At 39.6% G+C, this 23,443-nt stretch overlaps 2 protein-coding genes across 8 annotated transcripts in view; both read right to left on the reverse strand.

The window, feature by feature from the left end:
• Positions 1 to 20,989, reverse strand: part of limk1a (LIM domain kinase 1a) — a 45,940-nt gene extending 24,951 nt beyond the window's left edge. The window contains exons 1-3 of one of the 2 annotated variants that reach the window (XM_029446602.1): positions 20,767 to 20,989; positions 18,668 to 18,767; positions 367 to 505 (exon numbers count right to left, since the gene is read on the reverse strand). In XM_029446602.1, coding sequence (XP_029302462.1) covers positions 367 to 505; positions 18,668 to 18,767; positions 20,767 to 20,824 — 297 coding nt within the window. In that variant the 5' untranslated portion in view covers positions 20,825 to 20,989. Of the gene's footprint in view, positions 1 to 366; positions 506 to 10,614; positions 10,799 to 18,667; positions 18,768 to 20,766 lie in introns of those variants that run through there. The other variant, XM_029446603.1, reaches the window with a different exon arrangement.
• Positions 20,990 to 22,526: 1,537 nt separating this feature from the next.
• elna (elastin a) overlaps positions 22,527 to 23,443 on the reverse strand; it is an 18,704-nt gene continuing 17,787 nt past the window's right edge. For all 6 annotated transcript variants that reach the window (XM_029447083.1, XM_029447086.1, XM_029447087.1 and 3 more), the window contains one exon: positions 22,527 to 23,443. This exon is cut by the window's right edge and continues 560 nt beyond it. The gene's annotated coding sequence lies outside the window, so the exon portion shown is untranslated.

The following is a 23,443-nucleotide window of genomic DNA, read 5'->3' on the forward strand; positions in this document are numbered from 1 at the left end:
ATCTTGTCTTTTCTATAATGCAGCAGCACTTATCAGCGGAGGCTCACGCTATTGTTTATCTGCTTTCCGGTGCTGTGACCACATCTATTCTGCACATGAACCACTCTGCTCTCCTGTGTCACAACAACAGCTCCGACTTTCACTGGTGGTCTGTAAGACAATCTGACAAAGCTGCCGAAGGCATCAGGGTCAGTTACAGGTCTGGCACAGATCCTACGTGTGTGTGTGTGTATGTTGGCACACATTAACCAGTGAGGCTGTAGATGTATGGACTCAGGTGTGTGTCACAGCTGCAACTCGAGGTTCATCAGCAAACAAAGAACCAGGGAGGTGATGAGAGATGAGTCAGCGGATGGATCTTCTTACCATGATGAGGCCGGTGGTGATCGGGTCATTGCAGCCATGGCACAGCTCCCCAAATTTTGCCCAGTAGTCCTTCTTGCAGAACAGCCGTCCCTCTTTTTCATAATACCAGTGGGACAGCGAGGCGCTGCACTCACAACACCTGACAGAAGAAGAGACGGAAAGACATACATGAGCAGTGTAAAAAACAGCAATCAATCATAAGGTCCCAGAGCCCAGAACGATCCGAACCCAAAGTTATCCAATTTAGAATAATAAAATATTAGATAAATATCCATATACACACATTTGAAAAGCTGGAACCAGGGTGCAAAGTCAACTGTTTTGTCCACCGGCCAATTGGCTTGTGAATGTTCAAATTTTAGCGACTTAATATTACCATTGTTTTCTTCTGGCTGGTGAGCCTTACAAATACTTTTTAATGGCGCTAATGTTGTGTCCTTTGCTTGATAAACAACTTAAACATTTAATTGATAATGAAAATAGTTGATTATTGCCTTTCTCAAAAGTAATCAATTAATCTACTTTTATTTCCAGCACTAATTGAACCATCATTATACATTTGATAAGCAGAAAACAACGTCCGACATCATCAGTAGAATCAGCAGTTCAGACCTCCAGGACACCAAGTGAAGTTGTTATTGTGTTGATAGAACATTTCTGTTGTAGTGCACTCTCGAAACCGCGCTTTAACCCTTCTAATGACTATAATTATAGTTTTCATGGAGATAACAATAAGTCTATGACACACCATCACAACTGAGGTGGAACAGACACATGAGATCACACCAAACACACAACACATGACCTTAGAAAAACATGGAATGGAAAAAAAGGAGCAACACAAAGACAAAACAATCGGTCATTGCAGTCAACTACAACAACATGCTTTTCTGTGCCGTCTGTGCCAAAGATAACATTTCCCCTACCAACATCAATCAGTATCAGAAGTCAAACTTTATAGATGTTTTTTTATGCTATTACATTAATTCAGTCTATTATCCTTGGTATTTGTTTTGGCTTTGATTTAACTTGACACAGAGAAACATAAAGAGTGCTGTGACCCAAATGACATGACGACTGTGATGAACATATCAAAGCTGGTGTCAATATTTTCATTTCTTACCAAATTTATATAAATCAGCATTTCATGGGTTGAAAATGACTTAACACGCCATCTGTTTTCAATCAGCCCTGACAAAGAGTTGACCTGTTGGGACTTATCCACCTTTGTCCTCCGCCTCATGTACACTTTATTGCATTGTTCAAAATGTTAAAGTTAGGTTCAGACTTGGTGGTGAAGTTATTATAAAGTTATCCTATTTACTGCACCATCAGACATGTTCATCTGTATAGCTGTCTGATCCGTCACCAGAGTTCAATAGCAAGCTGCTGTAAAAGTCCAAAGTCCCTTGAAGGACATCAGATTCTGACAGAGTGACGGGCGGATGAATAAGAGTCGGAGACAGACAAAGGGCGACAATATGGTGAGCGTGTGTGGAGGATGCGACAAACACACTTTTAGTTCACTGACACATAACCAAACCCAGACTTCTGCAAATGCTGGTTTAATATTTTTAAATAATGATAAAAAAAATAAAGATTATTTCCCAGCAAGTGATGACAGACGATAATTCTTATCAAGAGAAAGAGGATGTAGACAATATGATTCAACAATCTCAGTTAACTCAGGGCTGCATCTGTTGGTGGAAATGAAGCACACCAGGTACCACCTTACTGATCTTCCCATTGAGTAGAAAACATGTCTCTATCTCTTCGTTTTCATCATGACTTGTTTGCAAACATATCTTCATGTATGTTTTGGTGTGGCTAACTGGTAGCTTTTGCTCTGCATGTGGCCATAAATCGAGATAATCTCTTTGCTTATGTTAAAAGCATTTCTGTAAGTGAGCGTTAGTGCACTTGCATCTGCGTGCTTGTAGGCTTGTATGTGCTTGTTTGTAATCTGTATAAATCTGTCTGTGTCTAACGGCCATGACTAAGTGAATGTCTCCACTTCTTCCCAGTGGAGCTTCCCTCCCATCAGCCAGCCGTCTGGCCTCGTCCCAGCTCAGGGCAGCTTAACACCAGGGCTGTTTGCTCTGAAAATATTAAGGAGCGTGCATGATCTCAAAGGCTGGAGCAGAATAATTTCCTTTTTCCCTTGTCTCATCCATTTTAGTGACATTGCTGAGTTTTTTATTGTCTGGCGCTGATGTGACAATTATAAATGCGCTGGTTGATGCAAACTCCGACTATGCTTTCTTTAAATTTTTACAATCTTCTTCAATATGTAATGTTCATTCCCCAAAACATATTTCATACATTCCTCAGGCCAGGTTCAAACTTCATGAAACATTAAATGTTAAAATTAATGTTTTATGCATACACCTAGTGCTGATACGACTGACAGAAAATCAATTAATTGTTCTTTCAAGCAAAATACCAAACATTTCCTGGTTCGAGCTCATTCGTCAGGACTTTTCTTTGTCTTATTTGACAGTAAATTAAATATCTTTGGGTTTGGTTCTGTTAGTCAGACAAAAAAAGACATTTAAAGATGTCACCTTGGTCTTTCATAAAGATAGTGATTGGCATTTTGCGTTACTTTCTGGCATTTAATGGACCAAACACTTGATAAATAGAGAAAAAAACCTGAAGATTAATGAATAAAGAAATAATAATCGTTAGTTGCAGCCCTACACACGTATGTCTAGCACTCATTAATATATTCAGCAAAAGAAGCAAGGTGTTGCACACACACACACACACACACACACACACACACACACATAACCTTGCAGCGCATGCAGACACACACATAGCACAATTTATTTATTAGACAGACAGACACACCCATTCTTCCCAACATCTGTATGCAGAACTTCACTGCAGCTCAGCAGATTGTGGCAGAGCTGCTTCCGTATGCAGCATGTTTGGGTGAGCATGGGGGAGGAGGAGACTTGGAAGTGGGTCAAGGCTTTCAGAAGACGTCCGCAGCACCGAGCCAGGAGCTACTCAGCTGTCTTGGCTTTCTGCCGCTCAATAACTGCTTTTTACTGCACACACACATGCTTCCTGCAAACCCCTGCTGGGGCAAAGTCAGGCCTGGGGAGAATACACACAGGTGCACATAGATGTGTTTGCGCACACACACGCACACACACACACACACACACACACTATTAAAGATATGAGTGAATACATCAGTGACTCCCAGATGGATATGGCACATTTCTGCCTTCAGGACAAGAGTCTTATCTCAGAGGTGAAGAAGAAAGGCAGCAACACTCAGTTACAAATCAAGATTACCATGAATATATTTTAAAAAAGATACCACCACCATATTAACAAATCTATGCGTTTTCCAGTTAGCATGTTAATGTGTATTTTTGCTCACATTTTGGCGTTTTAGTGTGACTGTGTTAGTGTGTGCATTGGCACGGACGTGTAAGAGGATTACCAGTGTGAAAGACTCGGAGTCTTTACCCACTGCGCTATGATCCTCCGAAAATCTAGCTGAATACGAAGCTTAGCAGTCTCTCTTACTCTCACATGCTCTGACACCTTACTGTGCAGAAATACAAATCAAACGTAATATTTCCTTCCCTTTAATAATGACAAACAAAAGAAAAACAAAGAGTAAGCTGCTCAGACTTAAATCATTTTCAGACACCATGAAACCCGGCTGGATCCCCTCGAGGGTCAGCAAACAACCAATGACAGAGAAGATGAGGGAGTGGAGCTAGTAAATCTGCAACTGTCCCCCCCTACTGCTCAAATCCCTGATGGAATTAGCTAAAAGTGTCTGGGAGAGTAATAAATTCCTTTTTCCAGGTCAAAAGTAAGCAGCCTTTTCCCCGGCCTCTCACCTTCCTCTGTCAGTGTCTGCTAACATTTGACTCCGGCTGAGTGCTGTCACTATTACTTACTCTTTCTGCAGTATCTGTAATCTGCAGAGGCTACTTTTCATAATCTTTTGTCTTCAACGTCAGGGTTCACAAGATTCCGTAAACTTGAAGGGTTTTGAGATATCTAACAAGAAATAAAAGTCTACGGTCATGCTCGCGGCTCTGTGAGGCTGAACTTAGGAACAGCTAACGTTAGCATGCTGACATGCTCAAAATGACAATGTTAACATGCAGATTTTTAGCAAGTATATTGTTTACCATGTTAACCATCATAGTTACCAGCTGCAGCGGCGATGCTAGTGTTGTCTTCAGCTTGTGAGTCTGAGTGTGTCATCATTAAGAAATTAGTCCTAGAGACACCGACTGTAGCGGGGAACTACCACAGAGGAGGTTTTGAGTACTGTACTGTCTGCTGACTAATTTTGTCACCGTCATAGCGTTGCAACCGGGTAAGATGCGGTCACAAAACTTTACAGACGTGTGGTTGAGATCAGGTTTGTGCCTGTCCTCCTAGTTTCTCAACAACTTCACACTTGGTGCGTGTATTGCTGAGGACCCAGGAACACAGTGTGGAGTTGTTTGGATGAGCGGTTCTCGAGAAAGCTGCAAGCAGCAATACCAGAGGGAGCAATCGACCGAAAGGGCACTGCACTAATCTTTTAGAATTATGGTACGCCAGATGAATTATCCATATGCTGCTTTTATTAGTCTGCTCTTATACATATTTATTATTCCCAGTGAGATCTTATTGGACAGTTTCATGATGTAATATGTTTTTGAATGACTGCGCTTCCTATTTATCATGCTGGCAGCCTGACCCGGGTCAATACCTAACATGATTAATTTGTCCCAGTTGACATGAATGAGCTGAAATTGAATGAAAACAACATCAGGTCTGAATGAATCAATTCAATTCAATTCCCCGAGGGACTGAACTGCTGCAGAAGATGAAAAGGTAAATACATTGAAGGAGAAATTATGATTTACAGGTGCCTTGACAAATACGTACAATGTCTCAAATGCATTAACATACTGTCCGTCCCCATTCATGCACAGCAGATACATAAACATATATAATTTAGTTATTTTTTGTTTATGTGGGTTTAAACTAAAGCTTAAACAATGACACAGAAAATGAATCTGTAAATATTTTGACATTGCATTCATAGTTTCAGTCAAAAGAGAAGACAATCTCCAGATTAATCAATAACTGTTGACTGCCTATCAAAAGGAATTAGCGGTCACACAGAAACACACACACACACACACACACACACACACACACACACACACACACACACACACACACACACACAAGGGCTGGAAAATGGCAGAAATGCAAATAGACAATAAATGATTAATTAGGGCTAAATGCTTCTATTATTTCAGATGTCTGTTGGTGAAGCATGCAGAGCTCTGGGGTTTAACATTTCAGCTGCCTTTCAAATATTAGTCTGCCTTGAAGCTATTTATCAATTGACTAATCGTATGTGAAGCTATAATATTCAAACATGCAGCTCTTGTATTTTGACTATTCACAGATCTCAGTGTGACTTCTCTCCCAGGACGGCCTCGCAGTGAAATAAAGCCAAACCAGACTCCCACACGAACCTTGCTGACCATCCAGCTGTGGTCAGCATTTTATGTTGTGTTTGTGTGTGTGTGTGTGTGTGTATGTGTGTGTGTGTGTGTGTGTGTGTGTGTGTGTGTGTGTGTATGTGGCCACAGGTCATTAAATGACGTGTGGGCTGACACTGCTAGAGGAAGTGGAAGGAGTCAAAAGGAAACGGTGTGTGTGTGTGTTCTGGTGGAGGTGTAAGCAGGTTCATCACCAACTAACAGATGCAAAGCTGAAAGATTTACGAGGAACCACACGTCTCACACACACACCTCCCACCCCCCAACACACACATGTGTATGTCCTCATTAATTATTAAATCTTCCATCAACTGTGCCAAACTCAGAAGGACATCCATCTAGTTTATATCTGCTAAGACAGCAGAAATGCTTTTGAGTACTGATCAATAAGCCAATACATCGGTCTGCTCAGCCTTCCAGTAAAATCAGGAGAATTAGACAATAAACGTTGAGCGTATTGAGTCTGATGCAAACAAATGTGTCTACTGCATAAAAAAAGTGCTCAGCTGCTGTTACTGCACTTGCAGGCTAAGCTGAAATCCTCACAGACAAAGAGAAAATACAACCTTTGGGAAAGAGACAAGGGGGTTGTGGGTTAGAGGCATGCACACACACACACACACGCACACGCACACGCACACGCACACACACACACACACGGATGAAAGTCAAGCTGGGGAAATGGCAGACAGTCTGGGGGAGACCCCTCTCTTTCCTCTCAGAGGAGACATAAATAGACGGAGATTTCTGGTCCAGTGCCAAGATATTCACCGCTCATATTTTCCAGAAAACTAAAGGATTGACGTACCTGTGAGTGTGTGCGTGTCTGTGTGTGTGTACACTAATACATTAGTCAACAAATAAAACAATCTCCAACTATTTTGATAATCGATTAATTGATTTGAGTCATTTTTTAAGAAAGAAATACATCTCAAAATCCACTGATTCCAGCTTGTTAAATGTGTTTCTTTACTTCTCTATGACAGTAAACTAAATATATCTTTGTGGACAAAACAAGAGATTTGATGACGTCACCTTGGGCTTTGGGAAACACCGATCGACGTTTTTTTAAACCATTTTCTGACATTTTATAGACCAAACAACTAATGAATTAGTCGAGAAAATTATTAACCGATAAATCGCATTGAAAATAATCGTTAGTTGCAGCCCTAGTTTATGGTAACAAACAAACCTACCTAAAAGACACACACACACACACACACACACACGCACACACGCACACACACGCACACACACACACACACGTTCATGTCGTTCCCACAAGCCCCTTTTTTCTTCCCCTTTTTTTATCCTCCGCTCCTCCTTCTTCTCCATGGCAACACAGAATGCCATAGCGATGATGTCACCCTTTCACATAAAAAAAAGCATTACCTCATGCTCACCCGCACATCTCTCTCTGTTGGGTAGTTTCAAAATCTCTCAGCCAATCAGGCTTCAGTCTGTTCCCTTGACCTTGGCAAACACAAGCTCAGCGGCATTTACCCCTCGAGGACGTTTTGCTACAATTAAAGATCTAGAGGAGAGCAGGCCGTGCATTTTAAACAGTAGCTATAATTGTGCCCTCTCTAGCTTTGGCTCCGCAATGACTGTGGGAGACAATCTCTTTATTTGTGGCCCGGTGGTCCATTCAACGAGTAAACAGGAGCCCTGGCAGACTGTGAGTGAATGATGTGCACGGCAGCAGTTTCCTTTGTGACCCTTAAGCCGCCCTGACTGACAGACTGTCAGCGCAGTCGGTCCGGGGCCGTCTCACTTGTTCCACTGAGAGGAAATGATAAAAGGTTTTAGTGAGCTCTGGGAACCATGATGAGTGTTGTTCGGCAGGATTCTGCAGACTTCCTGTTCATTATCAGGTCTCTTTTACGAAATAGTCTAGAGAGTAGACTCCAACAGCTTTAACACAAACAGACGATACTGATACATGAAGGAACCTGGTGGGTGAAATCAACCCACTGAGTCGGTTCAGGAAGCAGAATCTCATGTAGGCCTGAAAGAATTCAATACAAATAATAATAATCAAAACTGTGAAATCAGTATTAAACAGGCTTTTTGATTAATCAATTCCTGAAAAATAAGAAATATAATAAGAAATATTTTCAACCAGGACTATTTATTAATATTTATAACTTCGTACATTTATTTTAACTAGTGCCTTTTGTTTTTATGCTGCTATTTCTGTTTTTATAATTGCTTTAATTTATTATTAATATTTAATTTAACTACACCTAGAGAAGCCTTAGTTCATGTTACCTGCGTATAATGACAATAAAGATCTTTCTTCTTATATTTCTTTATTACAGGTATTTTAAGAATCCTCACGTTCCATTTTTAAGCAAAAGTTTTGTGTTGCTTCATAACTCAATAAATTATTGCTTAACTCTTAAGCCAATAGGGTGTCTAAAGGTAACAGATTTAACTTTTTACTATTCATTCATTTAATAAAATCATAGCGTGCATGGTAATGTCTGAACGGTGAAAAAGACTGCATACTTTTTATGAAACGATCAAGGTAAAATATAAAAGTGACAGGACTCACAAACTGGAGAGAAAAGTAGGGCGTTAATCTTCCTTTCTTTAATCACACATAGGGTTTAAGTCTGGAGTTTATCTAGTGCAACCGCGACAAAATTGAATTTTCAAAGTGTGATTAAAGTATTGTAGCGAGAACGAAAGGTTGGAGCTCAGGAACAGGTGATTAATCAAAACGCACCAACACACAGGACGACTTCTTTCTCTTCTCTGCAAATATTATCAGCAGGTGACGTTAGGGCGAGGAAGACGAGGAGTTCTTGGTGCACAGAGCGAAATGTCAGTGGATGAGTGTAAAAAGAGAATATTAATCAAAATGCCAAGCTTCAATTGAAAATCTAACAGCTTTTAGTGCAACAATGACAAGCAACATTAGATAACATATGGAAATTAATGAATGTGATGGTTTATGTGATGGACGACAGGTGACACAACAGCAAAGAACTCTTTCCCTCATCAAGTTTATGTTTTACTGACTCAATTAACGTATTGTTGATTGAAGAAAAACAAGAACATACAAGATATAATTATATTCATGTAGCTCTAAAACAACATACTGTATGTAGTGTCAATTTATGTTTCACATCCAACTGAAATATCATATATATAGAGATATATCTCTATATATATATAGATATATCTCTATATATATAGAGATATATCTCTATATATATATCTATATATATAGAGAGAGATATATCTATATATATATATAGAGATATATCTATATCTATATATATATATATATAGATATATATATATATATATATATAGATATAGATATAGATATATATATAGATATATATATCTATATATATATATATATATATATATATATATATATATATATATATATATATATATATATAATATATATATATATAGAGATATAGATATAGATATATATATATCTATATCTATATATATATATATATATATATATATATATATATAGAGAGAGAGAGAGAGAGAGAGAGAGAGAGAGAGAGAGAGAGAGAGAGAGAGAGAGAGAGAGCGCTCAAATGAATGAAAGTAGGTTTGTAACAAAAGAAAGGATCTGCGGGAAGATTTTACTTTGTCCTTACTTAAAAAAATGTTTTTAATGCAAGGTTGTTAGATGGTGCCCTGTCTAAAATGTTTTTTTCCCTTTGACTGGTTGCTCTGGATAACGCGCTTATCTGCTTTGCCACGCACGCACGCACGCACGCACGCACGCACGCACGCACGCACGCACGCACGCACGCACGCACGCACGCACGCACAAATTTAAGAGCTTCTGTGTTAAAACATGAGGGGAAGTGTGACCGACTGTCAGCGGATCCACCTGACTGCTCATGCAAACACACAGCTGATCATCAGTGTTAATATTTAAGACTTTAGTTATGGGCTGAAACACTTGAGGTCATTTTGAGGTCTTCTTCTAGTTTCTCAGGTGTGATGATCTGATGCTCTTCATTGTCTTATGTGATACTATATTTAATATTTGGGGGTTTTGCACTTTTTATAGACCAAACGATTCATTAGTTAATCAATGAAATTGGCAAACGAATCAACAATGATCAGTAACAGTAACACACGCAAAGGTCATGTGCATTATAGTAAATGTAATATTCTAGTTCTGCTTTTTAAAATGTTAACTATACAATACTATACTTCAATTTACATACATAGGTGAATATATATCAAAGCAAATGCCAGAATTAACATAGAATAAAATAAAATAAAGTAACACAAAACATACCAGAGGTCAACATGAATAAATAAGAAGGTTTTTGGACTAGTCGAACAAACAAGACATTTGATGGCGTTACCTCTTTTTATATTCCAAATGATTTCTCAATTAATCAAGAAAATAGACGTCAGAATAATCGATAATAAAACAATTGTCACAGCTTTATTCTGCAAAACTGACAAAGAGTTAAAAAAACACAAAAAGTCCTAAAAGTGATCAGAATAATGGAGTTTATAGCCACAAACTCCATCTACTGAAGAAGACCATGTGATACGGCAAAAAGCCCCAGAACAAGTGCGTGAATTGACTTTAAATGAAGATTGTTTTGTACATGTTTCTCTCTACTAGGCCTGAGCAACCTCATCCTCAAACTGTGAACTCAACAAACATCCAAACACATACTTTCACTGCTCCACTTACTTTCTGAGTCCCTTCTTGCTGCGTTGGTTCTTTGCTGACATGTCACCCGTGGGAGCGACGCCGGTCTTGTTATGACAGTCAGAAGACAGACTCATGTCAGCAGCTCTGATGTTTAACTCGTACAGCTCCACCAGCCTGGCTGTCACAACCATCAGTGACTCTCTCTCTCTCTCTCTCTCTTGCCCTCTACTTCCTCTCTCAGTGCAGCTGCACAGAGGGGTCACGCTTCTTCATCAACTATTTCCTGTCCTCTGCACCTCCCACGTCATGGCTGCTTATTTCTTTTTTTTAACCTCATTAGAGCCGCCCTTGTAATGTGAACGCCCCGTTTCCTGCACTATTCAATACACTCACAGATTCTACTGGCACAAATCAAATGTTCTATTATCCATCATTAAACCCTTCCACCTCCTCCCATCTCATTTCATTTACCAACCTCCTCACAGGAGCCCTGAACGCTCTGTTTCCTGAGGATGAGATGAGGCAGAGCGTCTCAACCTCAATAACACAACAGGGATCACAAATAAGGTGAGAAGTGTGAAGAACAACCTCACTTAAAAGAGTAACCTCACTCACAGATACCCAAACGCAGACAAACCAGCTGAGTCAGCAATGGTCTATGTTTCTTTCAGCGTCTTCGACCAACTGCTCAGATTGATCCAAACAATCCTCAGACTCACAGGAGAGCCACCTCTCTTGTAATTCACCTATCGCAAATATATATATTAGTAAACTGTATGTTGGTAATTAAACCGCTACATAGTTTGTCCATGAGAGAGCACTGACAATTTATTTATTATCCAAATTTAAGGGAATCCTGTTAATAAAAAACATGTCGTATGTGTCGGGCTTTAACAAACGGTTCCCTTAGAGTAACACCTGTCAGTAGAAGGTAAGGCCGCTGCAGGATGCATGAAACTAAATATAATAGAGCTGCAATGATTAGTCAATCAACAGAAAAATAATCGGCAACTATTTTGATAGTTGATTCATTCAATTACTGCTGATTTACTGCTTTTCTCTGCTCTGTCGTATTAATATTAATATATTAATATTTTCGGGGTATAGACTGACAAAGCAAGACATTTAAAGACATCACCTTTGCCTTTGAGAAACTGCGATGTATGTTTTACTATATAATAAAAATGTATAGACGATGATGCATTCAGATTGTTTCATTTATTCAACCAACAGTGCAAAGACAAAATATATTTATGTTTATATCGTAGATGATTAAAGCTGGAATCTTGTAAAATAAATTAGGAGTCAGAGGAACAGGATTTATTTTCACAGATAATCTGGAGTACCGTCAGGATGTAGTGACGGATTAAATAAAAAGCACATTTTAATTTAAGTTACCAATTGCAGCTTTACGATAAGCATCAAATCCTCAGATCTGAGAAGCTTAGAACAAAGTCATCAAAATAGTTTATTGTTTCTCCATAAATAACTAATGGATTAATTGTTTCAGCTAAACATCACTCAAACTACACCCTTTTGTTTATCAAAGCTCCTAATTTGAGATTATTTATAACACCTCTGGGCTAACTAGCATCTATAATAACTAGTCTTCAGTCAGCGACGTCACTGAACCATCAGCACTCTCAGAGTTCAGTGTCGAGGTTGTGCATTAAGATTTATTTCTATTGACTCAGCTCAGTAAAGAATCGGACACATAGGAGCCACAGCTCATCCATCGTGTCCTGCAGACTCTGTCACCAGGCAGAGTTCATCTGCAGGTAGAAACAGCTGAGTCACTGCAGCCCTTCGTGTTGCCTCACCGTATCACAGAGCTGGAAGGAAAGATGTCGTGCAGATGAGACTACATCTTCGCATGAGTCTGATTGTAATTATTTAGTGATCTTTATATTTTATTTAGACTGTAGCAGTCATGTTTCTAGTGCGGATGTGAGTCAGAGTGTTGAGCGACAGATGGAGGCAGAAATGTGTCCTACAGCACGTGGAGGAGCTGCGGGCTTTGTGTCCGCTCGTCCTTGAGAGAGGGCAGCCTTGTATGAAGAGTTTCAACTCGTCTTTTCATAAAAACCTTGTGTACGTTGATGTTACTACAGTGGGAATGCTTCACCAACGTTATAAAACGCTGCGTATGATCAAAACAGAGGTTGTTAGCTGAAGTGGTAATAAACTACAAGTCTTTGTGGTCCTTTGGGACGACTATTAGGGCAGCAACTGTCGAGCAGAAATAGTTTTATTGGGAGCAGGACGGTGCTGCACTGTGCTGCAGAGAGACTGCAGCACGGGGCGAGTTTTCAGAGCGGCAGTCAAAAACAAGCAAAGACAAGATGATGAATCTCCGTATTGCTTTTTATCTCGTTGAATGTATTTCTAAAGCAGTTTTATTAATGATATAACTACAGAAAAGAGGAACACGAAGAAATTAATTTGCAATAATCCGGTGATTCTACATTATATAATTAAAATAACTGAAGATAAAAGGACAAAATAATAAAATGCTAATTCCTCACAGTGAATAAAAAAACATGAAACCAAAAAGATCATCACGCTAATCAGCGAGAGACTAGAAACCCTCTTATTGCTCGTCCCCACGAGGCAACGAGAGCTTGGGACTGATACACACCTTCTTACTACATCTGGTGTCGTGCCTCAAATGTCAAGAGGCAATAAAACTCACCGTGGAGCTCCTTCATGAGCGCTCTTACTGAGAGAGCGCTCACGGCCACTTCAGAAATAATGAAATAGTGTCATTTAGTTTTTTAGTTAAAAGCAAGGTTTCCAATCAGATGCGTATCGAAGAAAGATTATCAAATGAAAATGTGAATGAATGCTTCCATCCACGACAATTATTCTGAGTTGGTTCAACGAGACCAAGTCTCCAGTCGGAAAAGGATTACACTATTGCAGAAGAAGATCATATTGATATTGTGATATGAGACTAGATATCGACTTAAGATCATAACATGGCATGAGTGTTGTGTGTTCCTGGTTTTAAAGGCTGCATTACCAGACTCTTCTACTCTCTCCTGTTCTAATAACAGTCATTACATCCATATTACTGATGATTATTTATCAAAGATCTCGTTGTGCAAATATTTAGTGACAGCACCAATAGTCAACTCTATAATATCGTCGTTATGTCGATATAGAAGTATTTGCTGGTGACATTGTGATATTTGGTTTTTTCCATATCGCCCATCCCTACGAGAGAGTACTGCATGTAATCAAAGTTAAACTACATAACAAAGTACATTCCTGATAAGGAGAAGTGGTGTTTAGTGTACAGTAGGGCTGGGCGATAATTCAATATGACAATTTATCATCTTTCAATGGAATCACATCGAGATATCATGATGCACAAATACGTTGTCTAAATTTCTAATAACAAGCATACTAACTCAAATTTCTCACAAATATTTTAAATATTTTCTAAGCTTTGAGGTAAACAGAAGTCAGACGATGTGAAAACAGATCTCATTGACGGTTGCATTTTCCCGTGGAGGCTACTGTATGCATGCTGCTGTTTTGTCCTCTACCCACGGGACCCTACAGTCTTCAAACAACACTCTGGGCACTTTAATTTTACATTCCCCTCTACTATTATTATCTCCACTTCCTTCTCACTGGAGTAATGCTCCATGGCAGCACCGGACCCTGCAGTTGGATATTTTTTGTTTGGATTTAAGCTCCGTTCCCCCCCAGTCCCCCTACTCAATTTTCCACGGAAGTCTTGTCTGACTAGCGGAGCCGTCTTAAATCCTCCTTTTCTATGACAATCCTGCTCCCCCCTGAGGATTTGGATCTGGGTCAGAAAAAGATTCCCTCAAATATAGACACGTGTGGTACGCAGGGGGAAATCAGGATGCAACACTTTCTAGCAGACGACAACTCTCTTTCTTACAGACTTAGTTGCTCACATAGCTTCATTCCTATTAATGAAACAGTTACGGTGTGTTGTGTCACTACATGCTGAGCAGAAGGGCTTAAAGATGCAGGCTGATGTCTGAGGAGTATGAGGGAGCTGGTACAACCCTCGAAGTTCACATACAGAAAAGAGAGAAATGCAAAAATGCAAACACTTCAAAGAAGACGCCCCACTGAGACGAACTGCAACCCTTCGATCACGCTGAGGCAGCCAGATGCAACTCAGTATCTGTACTCTCTTATCACACACGCACGCACGCACACACACACACACACACACACGCACGCACGCACGCGCGCACGCACACACACACACACGCACGCACACACACACACACACACAACCATTGTGGACTCTGCCCTGTGCCTAGATACCCTCCTCAGATTTCCCTTTCAGACATCCGGCCGGGGGAAATCATTAATGACACTGAGCGGTGAGTTTTCCACACGGCACAATCTGCTGACCAGCTCAGATTAACAGAGTGAAAGGAGAAGTGACGTTTATCACCTCAAAGAAGTGACGCAAGAAGAAACAAAACATGGGCTCGTCAAAATAAAATAAATAAAAAATACAAATAACTTACTACCTGTTAGCTTACTTACTCGCAATATGGATTACTGCAATATCCAAAACGCAGGAGGCGTAATATGTGTTAAAATACTATTCTGAATAAAGTATTGTGGTGGTGCAGAGATGTACGAAATACTACAAAAACTACAGTTAAATCTACTGATGAATTGCTCAGGTGATGTCACTTGAGTCACTTGGTGTGGAGTCAGAAAGAAACTACACCTCTGCAGCCCGCTGCTCATCTCCGCTTGAGACTATCGGCTCAAGGCTACATCAGCCGTTACTAGCCTAGCACAGCCAAATCTCGATCTCAGAATGCATTGTGGGTAATGTTGGCGCCAGGCTTTGAGGAGAAACTTCTGGTTCTGCTGTATCGATTTGTTAATTGAGGTATGGAAGACAGGCAGTGAGGGTGGAGCCAACATATAAGACTATTTGTGCAAAGAACCAGTGAAATATTACTGATTGCACCTTTAAATTACAGCTTTCAGACCACATGCAGGTTGGTTTCTGGATGTTGTGAAGCAAGACAACTGATTGATCTCCTGCAGAACAAAGTCAGTTGGATGAGATGTGTGAGAGACGGAGAGAGAGAGAGAGGTGGAGATAGATATTACATAAGATCATCAGAAACAAAAGCTGCAGCAACGTCAACAACTGTGTACTATTAATAACATACACAACAGACCTGGAAAAAACTGCCCCACTTTTAAAGTAAATAACTCCTGACTCATCTTAATGAGATTATCAGCACGGATGGGAATTATCAGCCATGGCGCAGCTTGGTAATGTGTTTGCTGCAGCGTCATGGCATCTTAAACAAAAACAATAACACAACCACTGAAAGGCAGTAACATGATGCGAAACAGGAGCGATCGCAGCATGAGAGAAAATGCATCAAGAAAACAAACAAACAAAAACATGGTATCAGTTTCTGTTTTATGTATTTAAATATCTGTTGTATGGAAGGCTACATACATATTATAATACATATTTATTTTCATTTATTAAATTCCAGCATAAAAACATTTTGTTTGATTTTTTTGCCATTCAAACAACAAATATAAGAATCTGAAATCTCCCAAAAAGCGGAAGTCTCAAATTGCAGTTTAGTGTGTTGAAAGAATCGATGGCCATTAGTGCGTCTCCACCATCTGTGAATCTCTTTATATTCATGTTCTCAAATGCATCGTGTTTTATGACCTGTTGTGACTATTGATCTGAAGATTTAGTGAATTCAAGTCGAGTCAGGACGACAAACACAGAGCATAAATAAAGTGAGAGCTCCTCATAAAAGACGTTAACAGAGAGAATGTGAGGCAACAGGAGGATCGAGATTTGAATCTCTGTGAATTTGTTTTAAAATCCATTCATGAGAAGTCCTCGAAGTGTCTTAAAAATGGAAATTTATTCGTCTATTATTCCGTGACAACTTGGCAAACTTCATCTTTTATGGAATATTGTGTGATACGATAGAAAGCTGCAAAACAGCTACTAATGGACCTTGTAGTGAGACTATTTTGTCAACAAAAATTCATTCTTGAAGGACAGGAGTTGTATAATAGACATGTATAATAATTAAATAATAATAAATGAAATTTATAAAATGTATCTTCAATCCCCAAAATGTGTGTTTCTGTCTTCTAAGTTCAAAAGACAAGATTTGTGCTCAATATAATCAACATACTGGTTAAATTCAAACAATGTGAATATATTTCTTTCACACAGAAACACATGAAGTCTCACTGCCCACACACACAACGTGCTGCAGAGGAAACATAATGACGTTTTGTACACGGTCTCCATATTCACACAGTCACTCTGCAAATAAGCTTTTCGATCTGTAGTCGATCTTATTGTATCCAAACGCACCTCATGTAGAGAGAAACCTTCCTGACACTGAAACCCAAACCTGCCTATTCTTCTCCCCCAAACAAAACCATTGGAAAGTAAAACCAAACACGCACACAGCTGTGGAAATGTTAATGGTGGCAGCTACAGAAACTACAGCTCATATCTGTTGATCAGGAGGAAAAGATGGTGAGTGTCTTATAGTATTAGGTATCTCTATACATTATTTAAACATATGTTACAGGTTTTCAGGATGTTTAAGTCTTGAGAGTCATTAATGAAGTCTTAATTAGCTTCTGTTTTTTTGTGGCTGTCAAGGACGCCATAGCAACAAAAATAAGAGATACTTTATTGTCTCCATGGGGACAGTTTGGGCAATAGTGCTGCACAGCTGCAGTCAGCTTAAAACAATATGCAGCCACCAAGACAGTACAGTGGTACACCAAAGATACAATATTGCACATACCCCGAGAGATAAAATATATAAATACATATGCACTTTAAAATCAGGAGAGCATAACACTTATGATACTTAAGAGTAGTGAATGTGAACCGGTCAGCCTGTTCACAACACGCTGTTATGTTTATGATGTTTAATGTTTCCAGGTCATAAAGGTGAGTCGCAGGAGTCCGGTGATAATGCATCACGTTTACAACCTGTCATTTGCCTGATATGATAACAGTTTCCAAACAATGGCTTTGAACCCGAGTTCAACTCAAAGACCAAAACACACAAGATTGGTTCGGCTTATTTATAGCTAATAGTTGAATTTGTATTCTATTGTTTCTGTATGTAGCACTTCAAACTGGCTTATTTGAAGACCGTGTTCACTTATACGATTGTACCTATTTGAAGCTATTGTACTTACAAGATTCTTGCTGTTTGGAGTTGTATCTCCATGACTGTTTGCACTTTTTGTACGTCGCTTTGGACAAAAGCGTCAGCTAAATGAACTGTACTGTAATGTAACAAGAGAAAAATCAAGAAATCTCCCGAAAACACCGACCAGAAAAAGCAGAGACTCGCGAGAAAGAAGAAAAGAGCCAATTAAAGGAGATTTTCTAACAAAAAAAGACAAGACGCTGGCAGAGCATATGTTCATACCAGGACAGTTAAAGGTCATCGACAGAAGAGGGTTTTAACAAGGAGGACGAATGTGCACAAATGTGCCTGATGTCATGCAGAAGGAAATTAGGGCTGGATACAGTGGCAGAAACTATTTCCAGTTTCTTTATTGATTCATCTGCCAATTATACTCTTAATATACTCTTGGGGAAATCTTCACCAGCCAACAATCCAAAACCAAAATGTATTTGATTAGCTATCATACATGACAAAGAAAAGCATCAAATTGTCACATTTGAGAGGCTGAAACCAGCTAATGTTTGGTTTACCGCTTGAAAAATGATCTGAATCGACTGATGATCAACTAATCGATTCATTGTTGCAGCTAAACACTCAAACTACCCAGTTTTGTTTGTTTATCAAATTGCTATTATTATTATTATTATTATTATTATTATGGCCATATTCTGCCTTTATTGGACAGCTGACAGTAGAAAGAGAGGAGAGAGATGAAATGCAACAAAGGGCTGATTAATTTTCTCTCCAGCGACTAATCCATTCATCGACTGTTTGTTTCAGCTCTACGCTCATCCGGCGCTGCCCTGTAAAGAAGTGAACTCATGCTGCTTGTGTACACATGGTGGTGGAGTTTGTGTTGAGTGTACCTGAAGCAGACGGTGTGCCAGTCCGCGTTGAGCGCCTGGAGGTACTGCTCATCGTAGATCCTCTGTTTGCATCCCGCACAGACGGGAAAACTTCCCCCAGCTGTAACATGTGAGAAAAAGGTCACAGGATGTTCTGATATCCGCCAGTTAATAATTCATTATGCGTAATATCTATGACAGTTCTTTGATGGGATGTATTAATTGCTGTTGTGTGTTTGCATGCGACTGTTATCTCTGTTCGCATCTCGCTTTCAATGCAAATCCTCCGTGAAGCTCCAGATATCAAACACACAACACACAGATATCAAACACACAACACACATCGTCTCTCATCGACCACAGAGGGCTGACTGTCTTACTAGAGTATCACTCAGCAGGCAATTTAATTCATATTAAAACATTTAGCCTCCAATTTTTGATGTGGAAGAATCTTAAAATAAAGAATGTAACTTCGAGTAAGTCCTGCACTATTCTTTATTCTTTAGTTCTTGTACTTTCACTCTTGAAGTTTCTGTAAGTTCACAGACTGAGATCCTAAAACTGTATTCAACTCCAAAATAACTTCATTCAAAAGCCACTTTTTTCAGCATAAAAGCAGATACTATAAAAAAATCAGGTGTGGAAACATAAGTTAGGTGCATTACACAGCGCAGGGCATACTCCACTACTGTATGGAAAATATTTCAAAAGGAGTATTGGCAATAAATCATGTTTCTGCAGCTGAAAAGTAAAACATCACCTGCTGTATTTATTACATTTACTGCATTGTCAGCTGCTTTCAGTTGCATATTTTACAGGCCACTAAAGCAAAAACATGTGTTACGAAGTTCTTCTTCATATCCACAGCAATATGTAGCTGCATGCCAGCTGTCAAATACACACAGATCAGATCAGTTCAGAGATACATCTGCCTCCTGCAAAACAACATCATATTATATAAAGATTATATGTATATGTTGGATCACAGGCGAAGGTATCGTTGCAGCTTTTATTATTCGTCCATCCATCAAATTTGAAAACTGTGTTGGTAGGGGCTTTGTGCAGTCGGCCCGTGACTGTAATGCCTGAGTGAGCCGCTCTGCTGAAGTATTTTTATTGATCTCATCGACTCGTAGGCAGTCTGATCTGTGCTAATGCCTTTTCTCTCCTCTCCCTTCAACTCACCTCTTTACTAATTAATGTTTCACATTGTCTCTTTATTAAGGAGCATTTATCTCCCTGATACCTGTGTCCTCGTGATATCTGCAAAGGTCTCAGATGAGGACGCACACACCTCAGTAAAGGCGCACAAACACACCTCTCACACACACTGACTGCATAACCTGTGCAGGTGCAGCACTGGCTGTCCCACCCCAACTTATAACTAACAGAAACTCTTGCAGCAGTTCCTCCTGCAAAGTGAGTCATCACATAAAAGGTCTATTGTTAAGTCCAGTGAACCCGAATGACAAATACAGTACAGTGTACAGTAGGCTATCTCTAAATGTACAGTAACATCATATCTTAATGCAGGTATTTACCAAATATTCACAGTGATGCACACATTATTAAACTAAAGCTTGTGCTGGAGCAATTTCTCTGGGGGGGGGGGATATTATTCTTTAAGCCTATTAGATGTGCAGCTCCACATCACATATGTTGATTAACTTTGTAGGACCTTATGATGCAGGCCCATAACTTTAAGCCGCACCTTGTAAAATTGTGTAATAATGCATTAGTCACCCCGTAGAGTCCTCATTTTATTGTATTAATGCAATACGCTGTTTATAAGCAGAATATATTTGGCTATCTTAATATCAAACTGTGTGTATGGCCTGAGGGTGAATACTGCATCCCAACATGACGGGTGCATCACCTCGGAGAGGAAACATGGCTTCAGTTGCAGCACAAGTGGACACATAGCCTGACACTCCCTGCAGATAAACCAATGCTACACTGTTGTCTGTTTGACTGACAACACACGACACCCAATGTAGGATAAATAGTGCACAGCCTAATGTTAACTGCCAGTTTAGGTGGAGCATCCTCTGTTTTGTTTCCGTGGTTTCTGCATCTCCCGCCCAGCCGCATGCAGCTCTCATCACCCGGCGGCTCCTTACCTTCCTCCTCTCCCATGCGTTCGTCCTTCCAGGTGCAGCAGAGCAGCATCAACCTCATTCACACTCCGATACCGAGCTCTGGGACAGAGCCAGCCGCCTCTGGTCGACAGATAACCGGTGTCCGACCACCACCGCAGCCCACCCGGCGGACGTGTTGCTGTGCTTCGGTCCCTCCCTGCGGCGGCCCACACAGCTTCCTCCTGGCTGCGCGTTTCTGCGGCGCTTCATTCAAGAGAGCTGCGGACCAATGAGGCTGCAGAGCCGGGGAGAAGAAGGCACGAGCCGGCCAACCAGGAGCCCTCCCTGCTAAATGAATGCATGTCTTTAGGGGCGGGGAGCACGAGCACAGTGCGGCGCAGTAAACACCTCGGTGGGGTTAGCAAGTACAGAATAACTACATAATAATTTAGCCACTATTTATTTTACAGGTGTTTTAACATTTACACTAGAAAAGGAAACTTTTGGGGAAATGTAAATGTGATTATAGCGGTTCAACAATTTGACGTTGATGTTGAGACTTTAAAGCTTCTATACAATGTTAAATGTTTTTTTTCCATTAGTTTGTGGAAATAATATACTTAAAGTACCAAAAGTAAAAGTACATATTATGCAGAATGGCCAATTTCAGAATCATATAATTTATATTACTGGATTATAATTCGTGATGCATCATTTGTTGCAGCTGGTAAAGGTGGAGCTCATTTTAATTACTGTATATACTGCTGGGTAGCTTAACCTAGAATACAACATCATGTATTAGATGATTTTATATTTTGTATTATTAATCTGTAAAGTAATTTATGTCAAATAAATGTAGTGCAGTAAAAAGTACAATATTTGCCTCCAAAATGTTGTGGAGTTGAAGTATAAAGTAGCATAAAATAGAAATACTAGTAAAATACAAGTACTTCAAAATTGTACTTAAGTACAGTACTTGAGTAAATGTACTAATTTATTTGCACCACTGGTGAAATTAAAGGGGCTTCCTGTAAATGCTAAAATTAGTGCTTCTGTGTGCAAAAGTGAAACATGTGAAAGTAGTTGAATCTTTCAGTGTGAGGCAGGTGAGCTGAACAAAATGTGAGATTTTCTACATGGAAACAAATACACAATTCAAGAAATATGGAGGAGTAAGTGAAAAGTTAAAGATGATTAAGTATCTACTTGGATTTCAATTGAGAATTTCTTTTAAGAACATTACTTTTGAAATCGACAGCGACATTTAAACACAACACAGTAACATGACTGACCCAAAACTTTTCCTAATTATTGTTCCAAAGATACTTTCATGATGAAATCTACTATATTATAGAATGATACTGCAGTTATATAGTGACACTAGAATGAGACAGTGTGAGCTCCTTCTACAAGATGCAGATCACAGGTCATTAATCTCCCAGGAGAACTTCAGCAACACAAGTTCTTTATTTCCAGCTGGCACAACAAGAACAGAGTTTATAGTCACCGCTGAGGGAAAATGTCTGTTTGTTGCCATTACAAAGAAGAGCTGTACCAACTCAATTTTTTTTAAACTCTGAATCTGATGGATCCTGATTCATTTTGCCCAGTGGGAGAAACCGTAAAATTCTGGCAGAACTGAAATGCAACAAGGCGTGAACCTGAGATATTACCGCTGTGTAGTATGTGAGTGACTTATATCGGACAGCCAGGTGGTTTTCATCCGCTCGCAGGACAAACTACTGCTGCTGTGGAATGCAACCATAAAGAAAAGACAAATATAGACGAATAGGAAGACACAAGATCTTTTAAACACATTTTATTATGTTATTTAATGAAGCAAATTAAATGCTGGATTCCGGGAATAAGTCACATGTGTGTCGTGGAAATCTAAAAAGTGCAAAACCACACTGTTCCTCCTTATAAAAACAGTTTTAAATAAAGATGAAGAGCATCCCACGGCATATAAGACAAGGTCTGACCCAGCAAGGCTCAAAGACAGTTCTTACACAGCACCGAGTGAAGGAACCGAAGCCAGCGAATATCAAATTAGTACAAAATACAGTACACAATTACAGAAAGAGATGGAGTCACTTGGCGACCTTTGGTCAATAAGCCTTTTTAAAAGCAGCTCAAGTAAATGAAGAATGGGAGCTTATGCCTCACATTAACACTTCGGCTCCCCCATTAAACAAAGTCTTATTCTGTATTAATCAGTAAGTAAATGTGTTTTATGTTCACACATTCCTGATAACAATAAAGCTATGAGTCAAAGCATGGTGCAAAAGAATTCTTGAATAATCATATTATTCATACAAGTTACATAAATGTAAATAACTGCTGCGATGAGACTAAACATTTCAAGCAGACTACAGACTCATAATTAAACATTCACACATACATCATGTACATGCCAGAGCAGTGTCTGAGTTACATTTTAATCTACTTGGAACTAAAAAGGCAACACTGCTTTTTAAACATCCTGTAATGGATCAAATGCTCTTTGATTGTCTTCAGCATGTCGTTCCTCAGAGCAGAAACTGCTCTTCATACATCACAAGTTTGGCAACATTAAAAATGCTGCGAAAACTGAACTGCGTAGCAACTAGAATCAGCAAAGTTACCGAGAGCAGATGGGCTGCCCGGAGCCCCAGTTCTCGCTGCTTGATACCCAGCAGGCCTATAAATAGCAGCAGAGAGGACGGGGAGCCTGAGACGA

This window comes from Cottoperca gobio, chromosome 13 (assembly GCF_900634415.1).
Source record: "Cottoperca gobio chromosome 13, fCotGob3.1, whole genome shotgun sequence".
NCBI classification, from domain to species: Eukaryota; Metazoa; Chordata; class Actinopteri; order Perciformes; family Bovichtidae; genus Cottoperca; species Cottoperca gobio.